A 23,563-nucleotide genomic window follows, 5' to 3' on the forward strand; every position below is an offset into this window, starting at 1 on the left:
ACGTATAGGCAAGACTGATATTGACATTTTGTCAAAGTTTATTTCCTCTCTTCCAGAGAAACTTGCAATGTTTGTTACACTTGGTGGACCTAAGGACAGTGCCGATGCACTCACAAAAGCCAAGATGGGTGAAGTATTTGGTCACAGGGCTCGGGTATGGAAGGGTATGCCCGCCAAAAGTCTATGTATCTTTCTTACATTCCAATTCGTCTTCCTCACATATTCATGTTTACATTTGTACTTCTGTGTCACTTCATTACATGTTCATTTTGTCATCCTGAATTCTATTCCATCATCTTTTCATCCTCGTTCATCTTGTTTCCTGGTTTATTATTACATTTGTACATGCTGGTTGCCTATTGCATTCTTCTTGTTGGTGTTTGTTAGTAACGCACTGCATTTAGGACGACGCATATTATGAACCACAAAGCACGAAGACGAAAGCTAGTTGGAACGCTGCGTGTTTTTATCGATAGATGGCGCTGAGCAATGCAAGAACAAAAAAGGATTTCTCCCCTTTTACGAAACTAATAGCGCCAAATCTAGAGTAAGAGGAGGGCCACTTTGACATCAGGTGAGTATTTTGTCGATATCAATTTCTTAAAAACTCAATAATCGTAGAGAATTAGCCTTACCTCAGAAGATATACATGTACAAAGATTTAAATTAAGTACATGATACTTTGTTGTATATGTTGACAATATTTCATCCCGTGGTTGGGCATAAAGTTATAGCGAGGCCAGGATAAAGTCTCACTTTATGATCATCATTTTGGCTCAGAGGTAAAGACGCGGGTCGATCGTCACACATTTTGACATACAACATATAGCTACTAGTAATTCAGGTACAGGACTCAACTAACAGCTGCAGATCAAAACGCCAATTCATTGACCATGTACATTACACGCGTAATATCTCCGACCGTAATGTACAGTATAACCAGCTTAGCCCTACCCAGAGACGTACGTCACAGTGACACGTGAAGGTTTTACACGTACGTAGGATACATTGGTTGGTTGTTTAGTTATATCTTACAGGTTTATAGTCACTGTGACCCCATGTATTGTATCATATAATAACTACTATATATAAGGAGGAGGAAGATAAATGAATATATATAGTCAGTGGAATGAATTCTTTCCACACAGTGACATGCATATGTGATACTGGAGAGTGGAGATACATGTCATCATCAAATGACTCTTGGAAAAAAAAAGATAAAGTTGTGTAGCCTAATAGTCGTTGGTGTAATAATGAGAATTTTTCCACCTCCGAAATGTGTTTTTTTTTCTTTCGCAGAAAATACAAGATTTATGAACATTATAAAAGGAATAAATTCAATGATGCATAAAAGACATTTATGTGTTATATAGGTCTCAGGTCAATTTTTTCTAACTTTACCAAAGTAGGAGATTTAAAGTAGTTATTCATAGGGAAATATAATATTCTTAACATTTTTCTTCATAATTTCAGAACAAAAATGTCCAATCAGTTGCGTGCGGCTGAACTGCTTCGACAAGCAGCATCTGCATTGATGAATACTGCACCAGAGACACCAAGCAGTGAGAGAAGAACTAACGTTACTCCACAAACAAACTCAGGTGCATGTGAGATGTCAGTTCAAGCTGCGGTAAGAAATGTATTTTCCCCATACAACAGAGGATCATCTGTCATGCGAGGTGCAAAACGGAGAGGTCAAACGGGTACAGGTGTATTAGCCGTGTCTTACTGGACCCACCGTTACTGCATTTTACAAAGTACTTGTCAGGTAGGCAACATTGCATTGTTTTGTCTTGAATATGAGGTCTATCTTTGCTGTGTGTGCTAATAATACAACATAGCTTGTGCACTAATGTCTTAGGCATACGTAAAAGTTTCTTAACTATTTACCAGTACCACATCGTTTTTCTATTTTTCAATTAATTATGATAATACCCACAACTTAATTTCATAATTAATAAATGTTTTATGGTGAACGGCCTTACCCAGAGATGTGCATGCAGGAGTGAGTAATGTCAAACCAACAATTCCAACAATAAATTCTGTCTATAGTAGGACTTATTTAGTTATTGTTTTCATATAAGCATTAAATTAAGCCTAAGTATGGGAATGTATGAATTATTTCATATTATTTCAGGAAACAGTGCCAACCAGAGAAGAAAAACACAAATTGTACAAATTAGGGTTTGGGGAGAAAAAAATTACATTTCAAAAAAATGATGACCCATTGTTATTCAAACAAAGGATTGAAGAGAGCTTCCCTGCATTGGAAAAATGTGGTGAATATGAACTTCTTCAATCAACAGTGGGGAGCAGAGTGTTTCTGGAAAAGCTTCAAATCCCCAAAAATGGCTACAATGCCAACTTTTTTGCCAACGAAAGCAACCTTGGCCAAGCAGTTTGCTATATTCGCCCAATCCAGAAGGATTTGGAACTTGTTAAACATGACTTCAATGACAAGGTATGTAAAATTGTATCTAATTTTGTATATTAATAAATTAATGACACACTAGTTTACAGAATGGATACAATTGAGTGACAATTTACAGCTTCTAATTCAACTATTTATCCACACAGGTATTCCCTGTCAATACCAGAACATCTGTTTTAGTGAATGCTTAATTCTAATATCTTTTTATAATTACCATATATATCAATGCCATTTTACTTATTGCTTTTTATGCTATTATGGTTAACACAGTCAGCATATTGCCATCAGATCAGATCTCTTACCCAATTTTCGGAATTTGACTAGGACACCCTCTACTTCCTAGATCAAAAAATCATTAAAAAAATTAGCTTTATAAATGGAGCTGCATAATTTTATATGATGTATGATAAACCTTCTTGCCAAGTTTACCAATATCATTCAAAGTAATACTGTTATCTAATAAAAATTCAAATTAAATGAGTGCAGACAATGTGCAATTTGGTTGAAATCCTGTTTATTATTTGTATTACTGAGAGGGGGTCGTTGTGGCCGAGTGGTTAAGGCGTCTGACCTGCTTAATCACTTATCCTCCACCTCTGAGAGGCAGGTTTGAGACCTACATGGGGCAGTCAGCAGGTCGTTGTTTTTTCTCCGGAAACTGGCTTTCCTGCACTACCCAAACCTGGCACATCCCTGAATGACCCTGGCTGTTAATGGGAACTAAAGCAAAAATAAATCAAACTAAGTATTATTGAGAAAATCAGTAATTTCTGCATTTCTTATTTATAAATTTAGGGCATCGATGGAACCTCTGAAACAGTGTATGAAGAATGTATGGAATGTAAAACTGCGATTCCCTTATCACAGCTGAGAGACCACATAAAAATGTGTTCACAATCCATCTCAAGTGAGGTAAATGTTACATTTTGTGTAAGTTTATGGTTTTTTCTAATACAAATTTAATAGTTTCAGGGGGGCATATTTGACATAATAACATCTGTTGTCAGTGTTCATAAAATACATAGGCATAGAATATGACAACTTAGGCCTTGCAGATTGTTTTGTGGTTCAAATATCACAATTTAGTTAAAAAGTGATTTATTCAACTGTTTACAGCATATTACATTAAACTATTTTATGATATGACTATAGCCATTGATCATGATGATGATAAGTAAGACTTGCTATGTAAACCTTGCTGCAAGAAGTATATAAAGCATATTATACAGAAAATTATGTCAGAAATGACGAGTACTTTAACTAGTAGTAATTTTTATATAAATGTTTAGGAAGAAGATGTTCCAAAGGTAAAGAGGAGGAAAAACCAAATGCCTGTATGCCATTATACATGTGTAAGTATATGTAGATGTGATGCTAGGTCTGCACCAGTTTGTGTGTTATTTTGAAATAAACTGCTGTTAGTTTCATAATGTCATTGGTGAGTTTAACCAGGTTCCTGTGTGAGAGTTGGTAAGAATGGATATTTTATGCATGCATGTGTTGATTTGATTGGCTATCCTGATCTCTGTTACAATGCATGTGGTGATATACTGATAATTACATGTTTTTGTCTATCATGTGTATTAGGAGACGGAGAGGGGAGGACAGTACCCAAGAGATGAACAAAAGTAACTTTTAAGTTTAAATGTTTGATATGTTTAATTTGAAGTTTCTCAAATATTGTTCTACGCAGTCATTAGAATTCAAAATTATGTAAGCTGCTAAAGTATGTAGCTGATAGGATTTGAAGAATCCCTCTCATATTTTGTGTTGTTTTGACTGGTTGTATACATTCTAAGAATTGTTGATTGTGAGGAGAAATCATTTCATATGTGAAGGCTGATTAAAAAAGAATGGAGACAATTTGCAGATAAATGGCAAAAATATATCCCAGATACTGATATTGACAATATCCATTAGAAAAGAGTCTGCTTGTCAGGTTGTTTTATGATGGTATGTAAGGAGAGAATCTTAAGCCAAGCAAATGTTTACAAGGGTTACAATTGTACATTATAGATGATTTCTCCTAGTATTAACAAACTTTTAGTTGAGTTTTTTAATGTTTTTACATTTTGCATGTAAATCAGCTGACATATGTCTAAAGGAAATGTCTGTCAAACTTAGGTCAGTGTGGTATTTAAATTTACTGGAAGAGAAAATTGTATCAAGGTGTGGGTAAATAAGTGACACCACTTGCACTGATTCTATCGGTGTTCTTATAAATATGCTTAAACAAATAGAAAATTATTTTTATTTAAATATTCAAAATTTCCACCATTTTTACTATCAATAAGCACAGGAAGATTAGACAGTGTAATCACAGTAATGATACACATGTACACGTAGACAAACTTGTTCAACAGTGGTCCTGAAAGGGAGTGAGGTCGTTGTTATTACAGAGCATGGGGTAATGGGTTGGTCTGTATCATTACTTTGGATTGACATATCAACACATTTATCTGAGCATGTACCTTATTGCAGACTACTAAGTGAATGCATAACTTATGCATGTTGCAGATGCTAAACATGGCAGTAAACATTTCCTGCTTCTATGATAAATAATCCAAATATGAAGAATTAGACATTCCATATGTGGGAAACTATTAGTGCATTTGTATTAGTAAATTTCAAAAGTATGTTACACTGTAATAGTGTAATGTGGTGTATTTGAAAACTATATCCATGCACAGGAGATCTTGATGACCGTGTCTTCTTGTTTTTTGTTTCCATTGTTGTTGATAACCACTAATTCAATGTACATGTTTTAATGTCATTCAGACAGTGATTATTGGTAAAAATTACCTATTGAACCCTTAAAAATGAAGACCATTAAATAAGAAAACCTGTACATTTTGTAATAGATATGTATGTTACATTAGTGGTGCCATAGAGATTCATGAGGACATTTCCACAACTCATTTTACAGGTCAGTCTTGCTGGAAAGTGAGAAATCTGGGATGTGTCCTGTTTGTAGAGAGCAATTTCCTGTAGATATTCTACCAGTACATGCATCAAGTTGTGGAGTTGGAAAAGACCCCAATTTGTAAGTGTCCTATTGGTGTGCAGAATGTTCTGAATTTCAGAAATGATCTCTTTCATGTATAGGATTCTTTATTCCAAGTTCAACGATCTCTGTTTTAGGTTAATTAAATACTGTTTTCAGGTTGTGTGTATTCATTTGAAGGAACATCCAAAAACTAGTAGATTGAGAGAACATCAAGTCTACAGTTGTGATGTCATTATGACATCACAGAAGGGAACCATCAGTAGTGATTTTGTACTTGATAATGCTCTCAAGTGGTTTTATTAGGGCTTTTAAGTATATTGTAGGTACGTATTTGAAGGTGTGCAATCAGATTTTTCAAGTAGGTCAAAAATCCAATATGCAGCCATGACGTCACAAATTAAAAACTTTAAAACGGCCATATCTCGAAAACCGTAAATTATACAGAGTTTGTGTAATAATATTATTTGTAGAACATTTCTATATCTAACTTTTTTCCATGCCATGTTAATTCAAAATATGTCTAATTAAAAAGCTCGCTATGGGATAAAGTTTTTAAAATTTAACAAAATAATTTTTTTTTTCAAGTTTGATTTTTCTTGAAATTTTTTTCTACAGGTCGATGCAGAAGGTCCTTCTGATGAATTAAGTGTTTTCAATTCTTCTCTAACATTTACCACTTCCGTTTTAGGCCATTTTGAAAATTTCCTTTGATCTTTTGAAAATGCCGACAAATTGGAAAAACTCGTTCTGTATCAAAATTGATCTAAATGTTATTGAAAAAGTTTCCCCAGATGTCCTCTACCGTTTGATGATATTTACAAGTTCATCGGAAAAACAAAATGGCCGCTATGACGTCATTTCCGATATAAGCCCTAACGTCAATATCTCCATAACGGCAGAAGGTATTGAATTTATCTTTGGATATGTTATGTAGAATAAGAAATAGATCATATCTGACTTGACATTATTTGTGTAAAATGTGTACTTCCGGTTTTCGGTAGGGGTCAAAGTTGAAAAGTGCTATTTTGGGGTCCCAAACTTTGAAAAACTTCTTCTCAAATTCTAGAAAGCGTAGAGGCTCAATATTTCACAGGTAAGATCCTGTAATAACTGGTTATCAAGTTTGATAATATAAATGACCTTGACCCACTTTCAAGGTCACAGGGGTCAATTAACTAAAAATCGTTACATGACAATTTCTCAATTTCTAAAAGACATAGAGTGTTGAAAATTGATGATAAACCTTCTGAGGACACTTCCTATGGATTGTCGTAAGAAAAAAATGCGCTAAAATTTCAACTTCCGGTCATTGGTAGGGAAGAATGTTGAAGAGTGTCATTTAGGGTACCAAACTTTGAGAAACTTCTTCTCAAGTTTGGAAAGGCCTAAAGGCTTGATATTCAACAGATAGGAAGGTTATGTAACTGGTAACAAAGTTTGATAATATAAATGACCTTGACCCATTTTCAAGGTCACAGTGGTCAATTAACTAAAAATCGTTAAATGACAATTTTCCAATTTCTGAAAGGCACACAGTAATGAAAATGGGTTATAATCCTTCAGTTGAAACTTCCTTTTGATTGCCATCAGAAAAAAACTGCCTAAAATTTCAACTTCCGGTTTTTGGTAGGGGACGAAATATTTTAAGACCTTATAACCTGCAGGTGGGGTGTAAGAATTATACCTTCTGCCACTAATGGAATATAGTAGGAGGCGACCAAATTTGTATTTTACAGTTTCTCTGTTTCTGAAGTTAGGGTAACAAACCAATTTCAGTAAGGTGAAATCAAGGCTTTATAGGTGTAAAGAAAGCCTGAATGTCAGGGGGCCTATGTGGATGAAAAGCGCGTCAAATTGTTGGCCAACAATTTCTAGTTTCATAATAGTATTACCAAGCAAATATAGATATCTTGATATATTGAACCTCATTTGAAGTAAGAACATGTTAAATGAAAACAGCAAGGGAATGCTGATGTATGGACTTTGTAGATATAGTTAGTTTACGTGTATCTCAGAAGTTGAGAATTCTAATTTCAAATTACACTGAATACAGTGCACCGAGAACAATAGCATTTTGACATCCCATTGTTTTTCATTATTATATATAGTTAACTTAATATTTGTTTAAAGGAATTTACCAGACCAGCTCTCTAAAATAGCACAAGAGTTGAAACGTCATGAAAAGCCATGGTCAGTTAAGGTTGTTCGGAGATTATTTGAAGAAACTGCATTGGAACAACTGGAGGACGGTGATGAAGATGATTGGAATAAACCCATAAGTATTCAGTTTTTAGGAGAAGAAGGGATAGATGCTGGAGGTCTTTCACGAGAATTCTTCTCATTGCTCTTTAAGACATCAAAAGTATTTGAAGAAAATACTTTCAGTGTGAATCCTCAGCTTCTTGTCAAGAAGCAGTATTGCTTAATTGGGAAAGCTGTGGCAAAAGCTATAGTAAGTGGTCATCCAGGACCAAGATGCTTAAATCAGCATGTAACAAATTACATGCTATTGAAACAAGAGGCTGACTTTTCCATGGTGAAAATAAAGGAAATTCAGAGATGTTGTCAGTGCTATAAAAGAGGTGAGAAGATATACATCTTAATAAGAAATTCTTGAATTAAGCTTTAAAGACACTACACATTATATACCTTTAACAATATACAAATGAGCAGGATGGTTTTCATTTATGCAAAAGGATTATGAAAGTGACTTATGCTAAGTGATTGCTGCTGTAAAATAATGATTGCATAATTACTGTAAACAATCTGGAAAGATGGACGTAATGTTAAAGTCCAGAAAAAACATTTATAACAAGAAGCTCACATGTCTCGAGTCACTTGATTGCAATGTGATATGACTTATCAATGAAATGTCACCAATAAGTAGTGGTCAGGAGAAACTAGTCCTGTTGAGATAAAGCAATTAACAGATGTGGTGAGCAATCGGTCATTTACTAGTCAGCAACAGTCATGTATTGCCACCATGAGTCTTCTAGCAGTGTTAGTAATGGTCAGTAGTAAGATCAACTATTGCTTATTGTTATCAGTAGTCAATTTCAGTTAAGCAGTAGGACAGATGTGTTCAAAAAGTGGGCAATAGTAGCTGTAGTGGTGATAAAGAGCTCAGTAGCAATCACATATTTCAACCTGCAAGTTGATGTTCTGAAAGCAAGATTAAATAATAGTTTCCAAGTTTCATATTGTTTTTTTAACTGGCTGAAACCTTTCCTGATTTCCTATTCTGAGTAAATATGCTCTTTGTAATTTCTTTTTTTTTTTTTAATTTCCTAGATTGGTGAGGCCACTCTGGAGACAATTGGAAATGTCTATAATGAGCACATCTCCATGTTTGAAGCCACCGGATACACCAAAATTCTAACTTTGGACAATAAAGATGAGACAATTAAGGCTTTGAAGGCTTTCTACCTGCTCTATCGACCAATGGCTTCAATAAATCAGTTTATGGAAGGTATTTACCACTACCTCAGTTTCTCCCTTCATGTCTTGCATTAAAGCATCAAACCAGTTATCATCAATATTAGAATACCTAATTAATAAACTTTGTTATTGCCTGGCAGGTAATCTGCAGTGTAAGAAAAAAAAACAGATTTTCTATACATGTATGTAAATAAATTTGTTATTGGTGATTTTAATTGTAGTCAGTGTATAATAAGACTATTCTAAATTTATTAAGCAGCCATCATTCGTTTGTTTGGAAACTATAGAAAATGGAGCCAATGAGTCTTTTGACTCCTATTGAAATAAATATATGAACTCTACATTCCAAACCTTACTTGTGACATATATAATATTTAGTACTCTGAAATGAAATACTTGCTTGGTGAAGGCATTGCAACATGTCATTTTGACCAGTTCTTAGCTGTGGGTGGAAATTTTTCATATGCACAGTTTCACATTTCAGGGCTCAAACTACATGGAATACTGCAGAAGCTTCAGGAACACCCAAAGGATGCTTGTCTTTTCTTTAACGAAAGTTCCTATCCCACTGCAGATTTCTTCAAACCGGTTTATTCATCAGTTACAGAGGAAAAGGAAGAGATGATTGTGTATAACTGGGGCAAATATCTGAAAAATATTGAAAGTAAGCTCAACAATACTTCTAGACTCCAATCAAATGCACATTACATTTTCATGTGGGCAGATTAGCGCACTGTATCTTGTGTAATTCACATCTCAGGATGGAGGAGTGTACTATTTAACAGTACAACCAACTGTCTTTATTTTCCTAATCAACCACTTGAATGGCATTCTGTTCATTATGGCTTGTTTTAGTACTGGTTGTGTTGTAACTTTCAAACCATTGAAAATTTCTGGATGAAGCTTTAAACATAATTGTATTATCCAGACATTGTACAATCATGGAAATTAGTTCACTGTGATCTTGACCTTAAGGTCAGAGGTCAAATAAGTGCAGTTGTTCTGGTACTATCTTGTCCGGGCCTTAACCTTTGAGCTATAAAAAACATCTTTAAAAACAACTTGAAAAATAATTTTGCTACACACAGGTTTTGTTCACTGCACAGTTATCTTCAGCTGAATGTAGCTGTTACTAAAAATAGAGTTTTATAAAATATTTCATCTGATAGATATTTTGTTAGAACATTATGCAGCAAAGTTGACCAAAACCAGAATGAGATACCAAGTAACCTGGCTATAGGTCCAGCTTACAAGTTCAGAATTCAAGGTCGAATCTTTCCTGGTAAACATACAAGCAAAGGTGACCAGAATCAATGAGGACATGCTTGATCACAGGTCAGAGTCAACGGATTCAAATTTTACCTCTTATAACTGGTAAATATTTTGTTGGGAAATACGAGGTAAACTTCATCAGAATGAAATGAGCAAGTGCATGATCAGAAGTCAAGGTCAAATTTCTTCATAGATAAGTAATTCCTGAAATAATGAATTGAAGACGATTGGAATAAGATGAAAAGACACAATAAATACATCAAAGTTATGAGTTACCTGGTAAATATAAAAGTCAAGCTGTTTATCTCTTCACTGAAAAATATCTGGTAATGGACAGAAAATGCTGTGTGTTCTTGGTTGATATTAAAGAGGAAAAATAAGTTTTTGCTCACAAAATCAGACATCTGGTTGTACCGGTATATCATCCTTCCTGTAACAAGCAATATGAAAGACATACTATATGTCTCCGAGATAGTTGTTTCCTCATGAAAGCTTCATTCAAGTTTTTTTTTCTTTAGATATGTTGAGATAGATCATGCTGTACTACACACATTATGGCATCTGGCCCACTGCACACAATCAACAAAATTAATATTCTGGTGTATTCACTCTTTATTAGCTCACCTGGTCCGAAGGACCAAGGTGAGCGTATGCCATACCGTGGCGTCTGTCGTCGTCTGGCCGTCCTTCCAGCCGTCAACAATCAACTTCTTCTCCAAAATCACTAGTTGAATTTCCACCAAATTTGGTAGAGAGCATCCCTGGGTGGCAGGGACTCAGATTTATACAAATGATGGGGCTGGCCCCCCAGGGGCCTGAGGGGCGGGGCCAAAAGGTGTCAATTTAGCAATATTCATAAAATAAACTTCTTCTCTGAAACTAAGCGTAGCATAATATTCATTTTTCTTCACAAGCAATCCTAGGTGGCAGGGACTCAAATTCATACAAATGATGGGGCTCACCCGCCAGGGCCCTGAGGGGCGGGGTCAAAGGGGTCAATTTGGCAATATTCATAAAATTTCTGAAACCTTTGAGATCCCCACCCCATAACCATATATAGTCTTGTTGGGCATAAAGAGATGAACACAATCAGGATGTAGCAATCGGCCCCTGGGTCTGGCCCAACCCCATGGGCTTCATTTTCAAAATCCTACTTCTTTTGCAAGGATCATTCTCAATTTTCATATGTAGGTTCCCCTTCATGCCTACTTACCCATATTGCTTTTGGAACTAATCCCTCCAAAATATGGCCAACTGGTTGCCATCTTTGATTTTGTTAGAGCAAAAGTTTTTATAACTATTTCTCATCAGGTAATAACTTGATCTTTCAAATTTTATATGTAAGTTCCCTTTCACATCTATTTAGGCATATTGCCTTTTGAAACTGATCCGAAAAAAATGCCTGCCTGCCAGGTGAGCGATACAGGCCCTCTGGGCCTCTTGTTAAAAGGAGTGATTATTTTATGACAGTACTGTGTAATGTAATATATGCAATTATTTTCTGCTCGCATACCTGTTATAATTTTAAATCGGCCTGTGGTGGGAATCAGAAACTATAATCAAGAAAGGAGTTATTCCCTAAGTGAGTGAGGCAGTTATAAATACATCTCTGAAACTAGTTTAAAAGGTTAAAAGTATAGGTCACCTTACCAGCTTTTGCTGGTGTGAATTTCCCTCTAGTCTGGATCTAGGATGTTTGCATGGAGAGCAAGAGATCACTAGCTCATGCTGGGGTGTGAGAGTGGTATTTTTCTATTATGCTTCCTATTACACCAGCGCGTGGATTTTCAACAAGATTTATAAAACTAATCCTTGTATATGTATACTCAGAAGGGCCTGACCTGAGTTATGTAATGCTTACCTAGGATCTTGCATTCATGTTAGTGTCCTTCATAAATTTTACTTGGATGACTGTTAGGTCTCTTGGCATCTTGTTTATAAAAAGGATAATATTTTTTTTCTTATAATGTTTATTACAATTCAAAATAAGAAACAGCATTGATGTATGATTTTACTATGATCATTTCAGAGGGGAGAATTTCTACACCATGGCTGTCCATGGATACAGGTGTAGAAGACATTGTGGAACTAAACATGGGCCACCTTTGTCAGGCACTGTTGGGTTGCCCAAAACTTCTGACAAGCATGAACTCTGGAAGTATTCAATTTGATCACAAATCTTCAAATTTGCCGACGGTCAATACATGTGCACCATCAATTACATTTTCAAAGACGGAAGAACTACAAAATGATTGCACATTCCAAGAGGTTCTTCAAAATGTTATTGTCGGTGCATATGGTTTTGGGATTGCATGAAATTTTTGCTTTGAAGAGACAATGATAAGAGACAATGATAACATATTTGAAGACTCATTTCAAGTTTAAAGTTCACCTAATGCAAGTTGAAATTGTCATGCAAGGAGAAATTGTCCACCCATCCTTCATAGAAATTGATGAATTTCATTCAAAATGATAGTGAAATTATCTTCTGTTATCATTTTGTACAGAAATTATCTTCTGTTATCATTTTGTACAGCAGTTAAGACTTCTTCGTAAATGTCCACCTTGAAATTGGAGCTGTCTCTGTGTAATATGTTCTCCAAACAAGAAAGCGTTGCATCAGACAATGGAAGGGTTTCTGGAATTTCCAAAGAAGGCTGTGTGTTAGCTGGTCCATCCCAATCAATGCCATATGTTTGAATACCAACCTATGATGATAAAAAACAAGTGTAAAACTAAAGTGAATTGTTCTCGAATAAGACATCTACATTTTACTTGCATGTGTAATGTACTCAATTTAGTAACAAAAGCCGTCACTTCAATTAATGAGTTTAATAAAACTAAGAGCTCCAAGATCTCTGATACACTTGTCTGTTTGCCATGATTTTTCTTCTGATCTTCGAGCAAGTCTACACTGCATTGGAATAAAACATGCTGGGTCAATCAAGTACAAAATGTGGGTATGATACAGCTACCATAACACATCCTTTGCAATAAAACATTCTTAAAATCATGTAAATTTGGATTTTGCTGTACCTAATGTATTGTTGTTTAATTCTGACAAGATTCGCTTCATAATCTGATCCTGATTTGGTCAGTTGACTTCTTGTTTAATATCAAACATTTTCATTAATAATGTCAACAGAATTAAAGTTACCAAATCTGATCCTTACTTGACCTTTAGTTAGGTAACTTCAAGTATGGTTACAAACAAGTATACTTCACAAGGCCATAACAAAATTTATACAACTTTGCAGTAAATGCAATATATATGACCTCTGGATTATATCCTGTGCTTAATATCATTCCAAACATCAACCATGTAACTTTTGTTGATGCAGCACTTTAGAACTAACTTAAGCTACAGCTGAAAATAATTTAAGTCCAAAACTGGGTCAGTGATGCAGAAAATGTGGGTCAGATCCAGCCGCTGGAACAGGAAAGGTGTTAACACACCAGCCATGCAAATTTAGTTGATGCAGCATTTGCAGTTATTTCAAAACTGATTTTTACCAAATGTTGATGCCGGGTACAGCATCAGCCCTTCTCAAATTTATTTAGGTGTTAGAACAAAACATTGCCTGGAAGCTAATTTGTTTCTGCAATCAGCCCAAAAATAAATCATATAACTGTGAAAACCAGTGTTATTTACTGGTATGACGAAAAAAGTTGAGAAATGAATCCAACATGTACCGAGAAATAGTTGTAATAATTTTCAATAAACTGTCAAAATTCAAGATGGTGCCTGCTGCCATCTTTATATATCAGATCAAGCTCAAAATTGTATATGATTATGGAGGGATAAGTAGAATGTGCACATTTTGAATTGTCATCTATGGAAAATTTATTGAACCTTTTTATACAGACTGTTATTCCACAATATATACCTCAGTTTCTGGATAAAAAATGACATTACGATGGCCACTAATCCAAAGTTGCATTGGTGTTCGTTTTTTTTCTGTTCTTAGAGGTCGTGTCTGTAAAGTGGCTCTAAACGTATCCAGGTGACTTTGAATAAGAGGCAGATACACCAAATGAAGAATTTGGATGTGAAGGTCATTGTCTGGATGCAGAATGCCTAGGTCTTCAAGATAGTAGAAGAGATTGTAGAATGTCATGGTACACCCAGCCCATAACTCGCGCCAAAGACGTTCTATCCTGGAGCATACACAAAAAGAATCATATTAAATTTTAGCAACCTGAGAGATAAGACAATAATACAACAAACTTTCATGTTTTAATCAGTTTCTATATAGGTGGAATATTTACATCATACATTATCCTTGTGAAATTCAGAACTTATTAGAAAATCATTGTCTGTATTAATCTATATCACATGATCTCCCTTTTGAAGAGCGTCAACACTGTCGTTTAGTTTGGAAAAGGGTCCGATATAACTACCAAGCCTTTAATGACATGGAAAGACAGATCCCATTAAGTAATATGAACCCTTGGCTTTGATGAATTAATGGGGCATTCCTGCTTTCGGACATTAGATAAAAGCTTGATTTCTGTTTATGAAATTCACACCTTGAGAGCTTTTCTTACTGTTTACAACTATCACGAAATTAGCATACTGTACACAAATAGCACCTGTCTTTGTGGTAATTAGGTGATAATTCAGGTTGAATTATAGATTTTTGAGATTTATTACTCTAAAAACATTGGGTTACCTTGAGAGTAAAACTGTTGTATTTATGTTAAGTTAATAACTTTTACTACGTTGGGGGGAAAAATACTAATTTCCTGTTTACTTTTATTTTGGGGACCTAAAATCACTTCAAACGCAGTAATGCCCCTTTCACAATTATGTCTTAAAAGAATGTCAGGTTTGTTTTATGAGTTTAATTCTGTAATTCTATTTCTTCACATAATTGAAATGATTGAATAAAACAAATGGAATACCTTTGATTATGTACACTACGCCCAGCAATGAATGGCTTTTCAGCTGTACCCTTCCTGCTGAACATGTATTCAGCAACCTTAGCATACTCTCCTCCCTTATCTGACCTTACTCTCTTAGGCAGACCATATTGACTAACAGCTTCCATGAAAGCATCAAGGATTGTCTCAGCCTTATTATCATTGCTAACTTTCAAGAAGACCGGCATTCTTGAGAACCCATCAATGCCTCCATGTATTACAAATCGCCATCTGTAATAAAAGGTAACATGATCTGATGACATTGCAGTTTATTCATTTGTCCCTTGAAGTTAAGACAATGTGCCGCATACCTAAAATGAAAACTATTATATAAAATCTGCATTACATGCCAGAGTCAATATTTTTACATACCGACTTGCTGCTGTTTCTACTTAAAATCAAATCATGTTAATATTATTTTTACAACATTCCAATGTTCTATATATGTTGCCAAACATATCATGTTGGACAATTTACTTGTTATGTATATAAACAGCATATTTCATATAATACATTTAAAAATTATTCACAATATAGTCCTGAGAAAGAATTTGGGGTATATCATTGATACCCAGCAGTTTTTGGTGAGCTTTCTTCTGTTTAAGTATTTGATCATCAATTGGCCATTTATAGTAAAAACATCAATTTCATTAAGTCACTCAGATTTTGAATCACCTCACTACCCAAACTAATCCAGAAATGAAAATACTTCGTGAGTAAGCAGTAGTTGACTATTATTTTGTAATCTACTGCAATGGATCAACCAATGTATAATACCCAAGTAGCTTACCTTATTAGTTTGTGGTTGCCATCAATGTGCTAAAGAGCCTGTGGTCCACTTACGCTATAAGTCCTTCTCTGTACACGACAGGTTGTCAAAAAAAGACGCCGGAACAGAGTACCTTCTGAATCAGCCTTTCTAAGAGCATCTCTAACCCTATGTTCTTGTACACGGAATCTCTCAGTCGCTAAGATACTGAGAACTGTCCGATACCCAACATGGGGGAATTCAACTACTATCTTTCGTATTTTTTCTTCTAATTCGATATCATTAATGTCCGAATATGTTTTAGATACACTTAATCCAACCTGTTGTAGTCTTCTCTCGATGGTTCTTTTCCCTACACCGAGCATATCAGCAATGTCTTGTACTTTGAATCTACTGTCCAGCAAAAATTCTAAAACATCAATTGGTATATGAAAGCTCGGTCTCCCTGTATGCCCTGGAACCAAGTTTGGTCGCGAAAACATTCTCACTTCTGTTGAATCACGTATTTCTGGTAACATACTTAAAACACACTCCAGGATATTTAATGATTCGTCTATATTTGTTATACTGGATAACTGACAAGCCATGGACACAACACCTTCTATATTGCTGGACAAGTTACTTGTTTGTCCTTCTTCGATACATTGGGCTGTATGTAATATCTTTCTTCGAAGCAATTCTTTCATTTCAAAGACAGCCATATTTGCTGAAGGCCTACTTTCACTTTCGCCTTTAACAGCTAGTTGGTAGTTTCGTATATTTTTAGGGAGAAATCATTTTACTTTTAACAGCGCCATCTGTCGATAAAAAACGCAGCGTTCCAACTCGCTTTCGTCTTCGTGCTTTGTGGTTCATAATATGCGTCGTCCTGAATGCAGTGCGTTACTAACAAACACCAACAAGAAGAATGCAATAGGCGACCAGCATGTACAAATGTAATAATAAACCAGGAAACAAGATGAACGAGGATGAAAAGATGGAATAGATTTCAGGATGACAAAATGAACATGTAATGAAGTGACACAGAAGTACAAATGTAAACATGAATATGTGAGGAAGACGAATTGAAATGTAAGAAAGATACATAGACTTTTGGCGGGCATACCCTTCCATACTCGGGAACCGCTCTGTAATCATGCAAGAGACAGAATCCCACTGGAATCAAAACTTACTGAGCTAGTGAACAATATGTGTAATACCAACCCATTTCCTTCAACACAAGTTTGTCAGTGGTGCGGCCAACAGGGCCATACAGCCACACAGTGCCAACAACTGATCAGAGGACCTATGATTGACTTTACAAAACCCCCTCCATCAATGGTGCAAACGGCTCCATACGCCCCTCCACGGATGGTACCTGCTGCCCTGCCGTCTGCGATGTGCATGACACCTGATCCACAGGACCTGGGAAACTACAGGACCCCAAGGGAATACGGTCGCGCCCCCTTGGGAGGTCATCGCTGGTAAACCGTTCGCGACACTGCAGTGTAGAACCTGTCCGACAGGTTATAAATAACACTAGTGATGTTATTACTAATAGTTATACAGACAGTGAAGAGACAATATCAGACACTGGTAGTAGTGTTTCAGCTTCTGGTCCATTTATGTATTTACCTGTAGAAATTGACTCACAAACTATTGCAGCTCTTTTAGATACTGGCAGTAGCATTAATGTAATGTCTCAATCATTTTATGATCAACTATCTGTAAGGGTAAAGACCAATATTGATACCAGTGCTGCGGTAGATATAGGCTTAGCTGATTCAAGTAAAATACCAGTGTTGGGTACTGCTTATATCAAAGCTAAAACCCCATATGGCTCATGTACACTCAATGTGTATGTTTTACACCATACCTCCCACCCTCTCATTTTGGGCTCAAACTTTATGACAAATAATTCCATGGTCTTAGATTTTGGTTGTTTACAAGTTGGTTTCAAGAAGCTAAAAGTAAGGTGTAGGACTTCCCTCACCATAAATCCCAACTCTGAATGTTTGGTATGGTGTAAACTACCTAAAGGTTGTACTATAGGTTTACAAGGGGTGTGTTCTTGGAGTAAGAAAGCTATGAAAGCTGGTTTACTGGTTGCAAGATCTGTTAGCACAGTTAATCCTACCAGGAAAATACCTATTAAGCTTCTCAACCCAGGGAATTCAACCATTACTATCCCCCGTTACACAGTGCTGGCTGATTTTGAGGCCATGGACAGCCCATATCATGTCATTGTACAAAATTCTGATGGGTTATGTAATAATGTTACCACAAGTAATGGTCACAAGGATTTTGAGAAGCCAGGTGTTACATGTTCTGACAAATCTATGCATGTTCAATCAAATATCAATTCAAATGTTCATATTCAACCTGATGTTTGTCATTCAAATGTTCATATTCAACCTGATGTTTGTATTCAACTGTTCATGTGATGTTCATTTGTCATTCAAATGTTCATATTCAACCTGATGTTTGTCATTCAACTGTTCATGTAGATGGTGTTCATTCAAATTATCATATTCAACCTGATGTTTGTCATTCAACTGTTCATGTAGATGGTGTTCATTCAAATGTTCATATTCAACCTGATGTTTGTCATTCAACTGTTCATGTAGATGGTGTTCATTCAAATGTTCATATTCAACCTGATGTTTGTCATTCAAATTATCATATTCAACCTGATGTTTGTCATTCAAATGTTCATATTCAGCCTAGTGTTTGTCATTCAACTGTTCATGTAGATGGTGTTCATTCAAATTATCATATTCAACCTGATGTTTGTCATTCAACTGTTCATGTAGATGGTGTTCATTCAAATGTTCATATTCAACCTGATGTTTGTCATTTAACTGTTCATGTAGATGGTGTTCATTCAAATGTTCATATTCAACCTGATGTTTGTCATTCAAATTTTCATATTCAACCTGATGTTTGTCATTCAACTGTTCATATTCAGCCTAGTGTTTGTCATTCAACTGTTCATGTAGATGGTGTTCATTCAAATTATCATATTCAACCTGATGTTTGTCATTCAAATGTTCATATTCAACCTAGTGTTTGTCATTCAACTGTTCATGTAGATGGTGTTCATTCAAATTATCATATTCAACCTGATGTTTGTCATTCAACTGTTCATGTAGATGGTGTTCATTCAAATGTTCATATTCAACCTGATGTTCGTCATTCAACTGTTCATGTAGATGGTGTTCATTCAAATGTTCATATTCAAACTGATGTTTTTCATTCAATTGTTCATGTAGATGATATTCAGAAAGATTTGTATGTGGAGGGTACTGGTGATAATCTTGTTTGTACCAGTTTAGAGACATTTTTGTAACTGATGAAAACCCCTTACTTGGATTTACTAATGTTGTTGAACATAGAATCAATTTAAAATCTGATGCAGTTTCTAAACATCATAAGCCATATAGACTGTCCCCTGACAAAAGGGAAGTATTGAGAACTCAACTAACCAACTTAATGAATCAGGGCATTATTGCCCCAGTTGATGAGAAGGAGGACATTCCTATATCCAGCCCCATAGTTCTAGTGTTAAAGCGTAAATCTGCAGATAGTTAATCATCACCAGCCTACCGTTTCTGCTGTGACTTTCGCTATTTAAATTCACAAACGGAACCATTCCGATACACTATACCCAACCTTCAAGAGTTGACGGAATCCTTTGATACCTGTAACCCACATTATATTACGTCACTAGATATGAGTTCTGGATTCTTTCAAATGAGTATCGAGGCAGATTCATCAAAATATACTGCATTCAATACCTACTTTGGTTCTTCTAAATTCCTTCGCCTTCCAATGGGCCTTAGTACAGGTCCAAATAGCTTTCAGCTATTGATGGATAAAATACTACACAGTGATTCAGATTCAGGTCGGTCATCGGTCATAGTCCGATTAAGTTAGAAATTGACCGATAAATTAACTTGCCGGCAAAACAAATGACCGATTGTTTTCAATAGCAAATTGTAGAACTATATAACCAAAAAGGTCGCCCATCGAGTGATTTATAATATTACACTATAGCGCCAACTGTTATCTTGTTAATAACAGAGTTTGGTTGATGTCAGAGGTATTCCGACAGCCCGTATTCCGATCGGCTGTAGTCAGCGTCCCTACCGCGTTTGTCACTAAGGTCAATGGGTTTAATATGTTATAAGTGCCGATAAGATCCCGATTATTTTTTTATAAACAAGATGCCGGCAAAGAAAAGACGATTGATTGAGGGACAAAGGTCCCTGTCGTCTTTTTTACTGACGATCTCGGGATGACGGTGACAGAAAGTCAATCTTTAGATTCACAGCTGGTTACAGCAGTTTCTGAGGGGCAAACGGTAACGACTACCCATGTACGCTCTTTTCAGGAAAGATGGCGTGAGTTGTACCGTCCATGGCTGATATACACTGACGGTATCGGTATGCAATGCTCAGTCTGTATAGATGCAAAGCGTTCCAACAGTTTTACTGTTTGTTGTAAAAATTACCGAACTAGTGCTTTTAATGAACATGTTAAAACCAATGATCACCAAACTGCGATTTTAGTTCCCGAACTAAAACAAAACATGTTAAAAGTTAATAAAACAGTAGAAACGAATGAGGAAAAGGCAGTACTAGTAGCTATGAAGGCCGTGTATTAGCTGGCAAAGGAATCTTTGCCATTGGTAAAGTTTAAATCTTTACTACAGCTATTCCATGACTTGGGTGTACCTAATGTCAAGTACTTGAAAAAGTCAGATGGTGTTGACTATTCCTCATCATATAGTGCACAGGAATTCCTTGCTGCTATGTCTGAGACATTGGATAAGAAACTGGAAAGTGACATGAAAGACTCTCCAGCTGTTGCTGTTTTAGCTGATGAGCCCACAGACATTAGTGTCCACAAAAGACTTGTTATCTATGTGCAACTTCTGAACCCTGTCACAATGAAAACTTGTACTCGCTACCTTACAAATGTCCAGTTTCATGAAGGAACTGGTACTGCTATTGCAGCTGAAATATTCAGCCAGTGTGAAAAAAGAGGTGTGACCTGTAAAAAGATTATGGGACTTGGTTCAGACGGTGCAAGTGTGATGACAGGGAAGGGGAAAGGTGTAGCTGGAATGATGATGCGTAAAAATCTTCACATAATTAATGTTCATTGTGTGGCACACCGTCTAGCCCTTTCAACAAGCCAGGCAGCTGAAAATATAGCTCCCTTAAAGGAATATCAAGAAACCATCACTTCCATATACTATTACTTCAAATATTCACCGAACAGGGTAGCAAGTTTGAGTGAAATTCAGAAAGTTTTGAATGATCCGCAACTTCGATATAAGGAAGTACACAGTGTTAGATGGCTGTCCTTTTATAACGCACTGGAAACTGTCCACAGGACTTTAGACTCTCTACTTACATATTTTGCGGAGACTGTCAATTCTAAGGATCCAAAAGCTGCAGGATTAAAGAAGAAGGTAAATGGCTTTATCAAGTACATTGGTACATGACATTAACTTAATTTTAATCTGATGATTTAATTCATTTCATTTTTATTTAATTTAATTTTAAGTTAATTTTATTTTTAGTATTTCTATGTAATGTTTTTCTATTTGTTTCTTTGATAATCTTTAGTAAAATTGTTTTAAGTTGAGTTGTACAGAAGTACAGAACATTGACAATTATTTTCAGTTGTTTCTAAATTATTTTAATTTTCTGTTGATTATTTTAATTTCCTTTTTTTAGTTTTGTTTGTTTATGGACTGAAGTTGAATATATTGTGATTCCTGACCGTTGCAAGGTTTATCTACGTCTACTTATCGGAATTGTGAATGTGACAGACATGGAAGTGATAAAATGTTATATAAGGTTGGTTAAACCCCCAAAATAATAATAAATAATAAAATAAAGATATTATTTAAAGTAAGTAAATTTTTATATCTTAAAATATGGGCACCATATAAATTGGTCTATTATTAGTATTGAAATCATTTTTTTTCAACAACTTAAATTTTTCACTTTTTTTTTTTACAGATTGGTACTTCCAAATTCATTTCCATGACATATATGTTGATGGACATCATCCCTGTTGTTGGAAGACTTAACCTTTTCTTTCAAAAGGAAAATGTTGATGTTGCACTGGTGAAAGTAAGTGATCATAAAAGCAGATTTTTTACTCTTATCATTCTTGTTAATGTAACAAATAGATTAAAACAAAGAAATAGTATTAGAATATAGATTTTATTTTATTGATTCCCATTGTTGATTATTCCTATAAAAATACTTGACAAAACTACTTTTGAATATTAAAAAAAACATACAGTTATGTGTATGAAAAACTGTTAACTACATGGCATTATTATATTTATAACCAAGCAGTTATAAATTATTTCTTCAGGTGAATCTTGACCACTGTCTTCACCAACTGCATAGTCTCAAAACTGTTCCTGGGCCTTATGAACATCAGCTTGACACAGACCTTGATATTGTGGCCAAGCAGTTCAAACAGCATGAGATATCCCTTTCACCACACCATGATGTCCAGTCTGTAAAGGTGAAGTTTCTCAACAACCTCATTGGGAATATTACTGAGAGGTAGGTAAATAAGAAAACCTGAAGTAAATAACATTAACACTGCACTGCAGTGTACTTATATAAATAAAAAAATATACATTTGGGTGCAAATTTTGAGTACAGGATTATAGCATGATTTTAACTTGAATAAACTTATGAATATAGAATACTGATTTTCATCATTCTATTTGTCCAGATTCCCTGATACAGATCTTCTGACAGCATTTGGAGTACTATCCATGAGACCTGTGGGTTTGCTAAGTGGTAAAGATCTGCATGACTGGGGAGATGAGGCCATAAATGTGTTGATAAGACATTTTGGAGAAGAGAAAGAGCACACTTGGGTGGATGAGGACAAGAAAACCAACACTTCTAAGTCTGATCTGAGGAGTGCCCAAATTTGATTAAACTAGCCCATCTAGCTTTAGTATGTCCTGTTCATACTGCAGGGTGTGAAAGGGGGTTCAGTGTGCAGAACAATGTCCTTACCTCCCTGAGGAATCGCCTTCTTCCGGAAACTCAAGACAAGCTTTTGCGAGTGTGCATTGAGGGATCTGATGATATCCGCAAATTTGATTTTGTGTCAGCGCTGAGTGCGTGGAAATCCAACAAAAAAGATCAATTTTAACATAGATTTATGTACATGTATAATGACCATGATAGTTTTTTTTATAAAAACCAAGTCTGCTTGAAGAATTTCTTGTTTTTAATGGAATAAACATGACAACTGTCAAACAGTCACTACAGTCTACTTGAAGTTGACTTGTTCTTTTAAAATACAATTAAATTTACATTGGAAAAATATATTTATCCCCCGTGGTGATAGGCGGTGACATCCTTCAGGACAAATGACCCATCCCTGCCAAAACCTGGCAATATCACTGCTACATGGACTCACTTTCAGGTCAGTGTTATGTTACCTGGATGACATTTTGATTTGTTCAAACACATTTGAGCAGCATGTGAAAGACCTACAGGAAGTTTTCACGCGTCTACAGACCACAGGATTAAAATTAGGCCCAAAGAAGTGCGCGTTTGCAAAAGAGAAATGCATTTTTCTCGGCCATGACGTGATGGGATTCGTCCACCTCAGGATCGCGTTGATGCAGTTCAAAAACTGCCAGTATCTACAAACCAAAAGGAACATCGTAGGACCATGGGATTGTTTA

At 35.6% G+C, this 23,563-nt stretch overlaps 5 protein-coding genes across 5 annotated transcripts; all 5 read left to right on the top strand.

Moving 5' to 3' along the window:
* The first annotated feature begins 483 nt into the window (after nucleotides 1–483).
* Nucleotides 484–5,378, top strand: LOC132558238 (uncharacterized). The gene is made up of 5 exons (XM_060222779.1): nucleotides 484–574; nucleotides 1,474–1,768; nucleotides 2,138–2,461; nucleotides 3,227–3,343; nucleotides 5,358–5,378. The coding sequence occupies exons 2-5, from the start codon at nucleotides 1,481–1,483 to the stop codon at nucleotides 5,376–5,378; spliced, it is 750 nt and encodes a 249-aa protein (XP_060078762.1). The 5' UTR covers nucleotides 484–574; nucleotides 1,474–1,480.
* Nucleotides 3,258–12,629, top strand: LOC132558239 (G2/M phase-specific E3 ubiquitin-protein ligase-like). The gene is made up of 8 exons (XM_060222781.1): nucleotides 3,258–3,343; nucleotides 3,721–3,783; nucleotides 5,358–5,474; nucleotides 7,569–8,020; nucleotides 8,369–8,448; nucleotides 8,730–8,907; nucleotides 9,361–9,540; nucleotides 12,178–12,629. Exons 3-8 carry the CDS (start codon nucleotides 5,389–5,391, stop codon nucleotides 12,462–12,464), a joined length of 1,263 nt encoding a protein of 420 aa, XP_060078764.1. The 5' UTR covers nucleotides 3,258–3,343; nucleotides 3,721–3,783; nucleotides 5,358–5,388; the 3' UTR covers nucleotides 12,465–12,629.
* A 4,801-nt stretch (nucleotides 12,630–17,430) lies between these two features.
* LOC132558240 (uncharacterized) lies at nucleotides 17,431–19,410 on the top strand. The gene is made up of 2 exons (XM_060222782.1): nucleotides 17,431–18,135; nucleotides 19,142–19,410. The coding sequence occupies exons 1-2, from the start codon at nucleotides 17,445–17,447 to the stop codon at nucleotides 19,408–19,410; spliced, it is 960 nt and encodes a 319-aa protein (XP_060078765.1). The 5' UTR covers nucleotides 17,431–17,444.
* Nucleotides 19,411–20,116: 706 nt separating this feature from the next.
* On the top strand, nucleotides 20,117–21,587 carry LOC132558241 (zinc finger protein 862-like). Its single transcript, XM_060222783.1, has 3 exons — nucleotides 20,117–20,182; nucleotides 20,534–21,298; nucleotides 21,567–21,587. Exons 1-3 carry the CDS (start codon nucleotides 20,117–20,119, stop codon nucleotides 21,585–21,587), a joined length of 852 nt encoding a protein of 283 aa, XP_060078766.1.
* A 48-nt stretch (nucleotides 21,588–21,635) lies between these two features.
* On the top strand, nucleotides 21,636–23,143 carry LOC132558242 (uncharacterized). The gene is made up of 4 exons (XM_060222784.1): nucleotides 21,636–21,689; nucleotides 21,855–21,968; nucleotides 22,219–22,415; nucleotides 22,591–23,143. Exons 1-4 carry the CDS (start codon nucleotides 21,678–21,680, stop codon nucleotides 22,796–22,798), a joined length of 531 nt encoding a protein of 176 aa, XP_060078767.1. The 5' UTR covers nucleotides 21,636–21,677; the 3' UTR covers nucleotides 22,799–23,143.
* The last annotated feature ends 420 nt before the right edge of the window (nucleotides 23,144–23,563 follow it).

The sequence above is a fragment of the Ylistrum balloti genome, unplaced genomic scaffold (genome assembly GCF_031769215.1).
Source record: "Ylistrum balloti isolate Yb309-2 unplaced genomic scaffold, AGI_CSIRO_Ybal_v1 Utg370772, whole genome shotgun sequence".
In the NCBI taxonomy this organism is placed as follows: domain Eukaryota; kingdom Metazoa; phylum Mollusca; class Bivalvia; order Pectinida; family Pectinidae; genus Ylistrum; species Ylistrum balloti.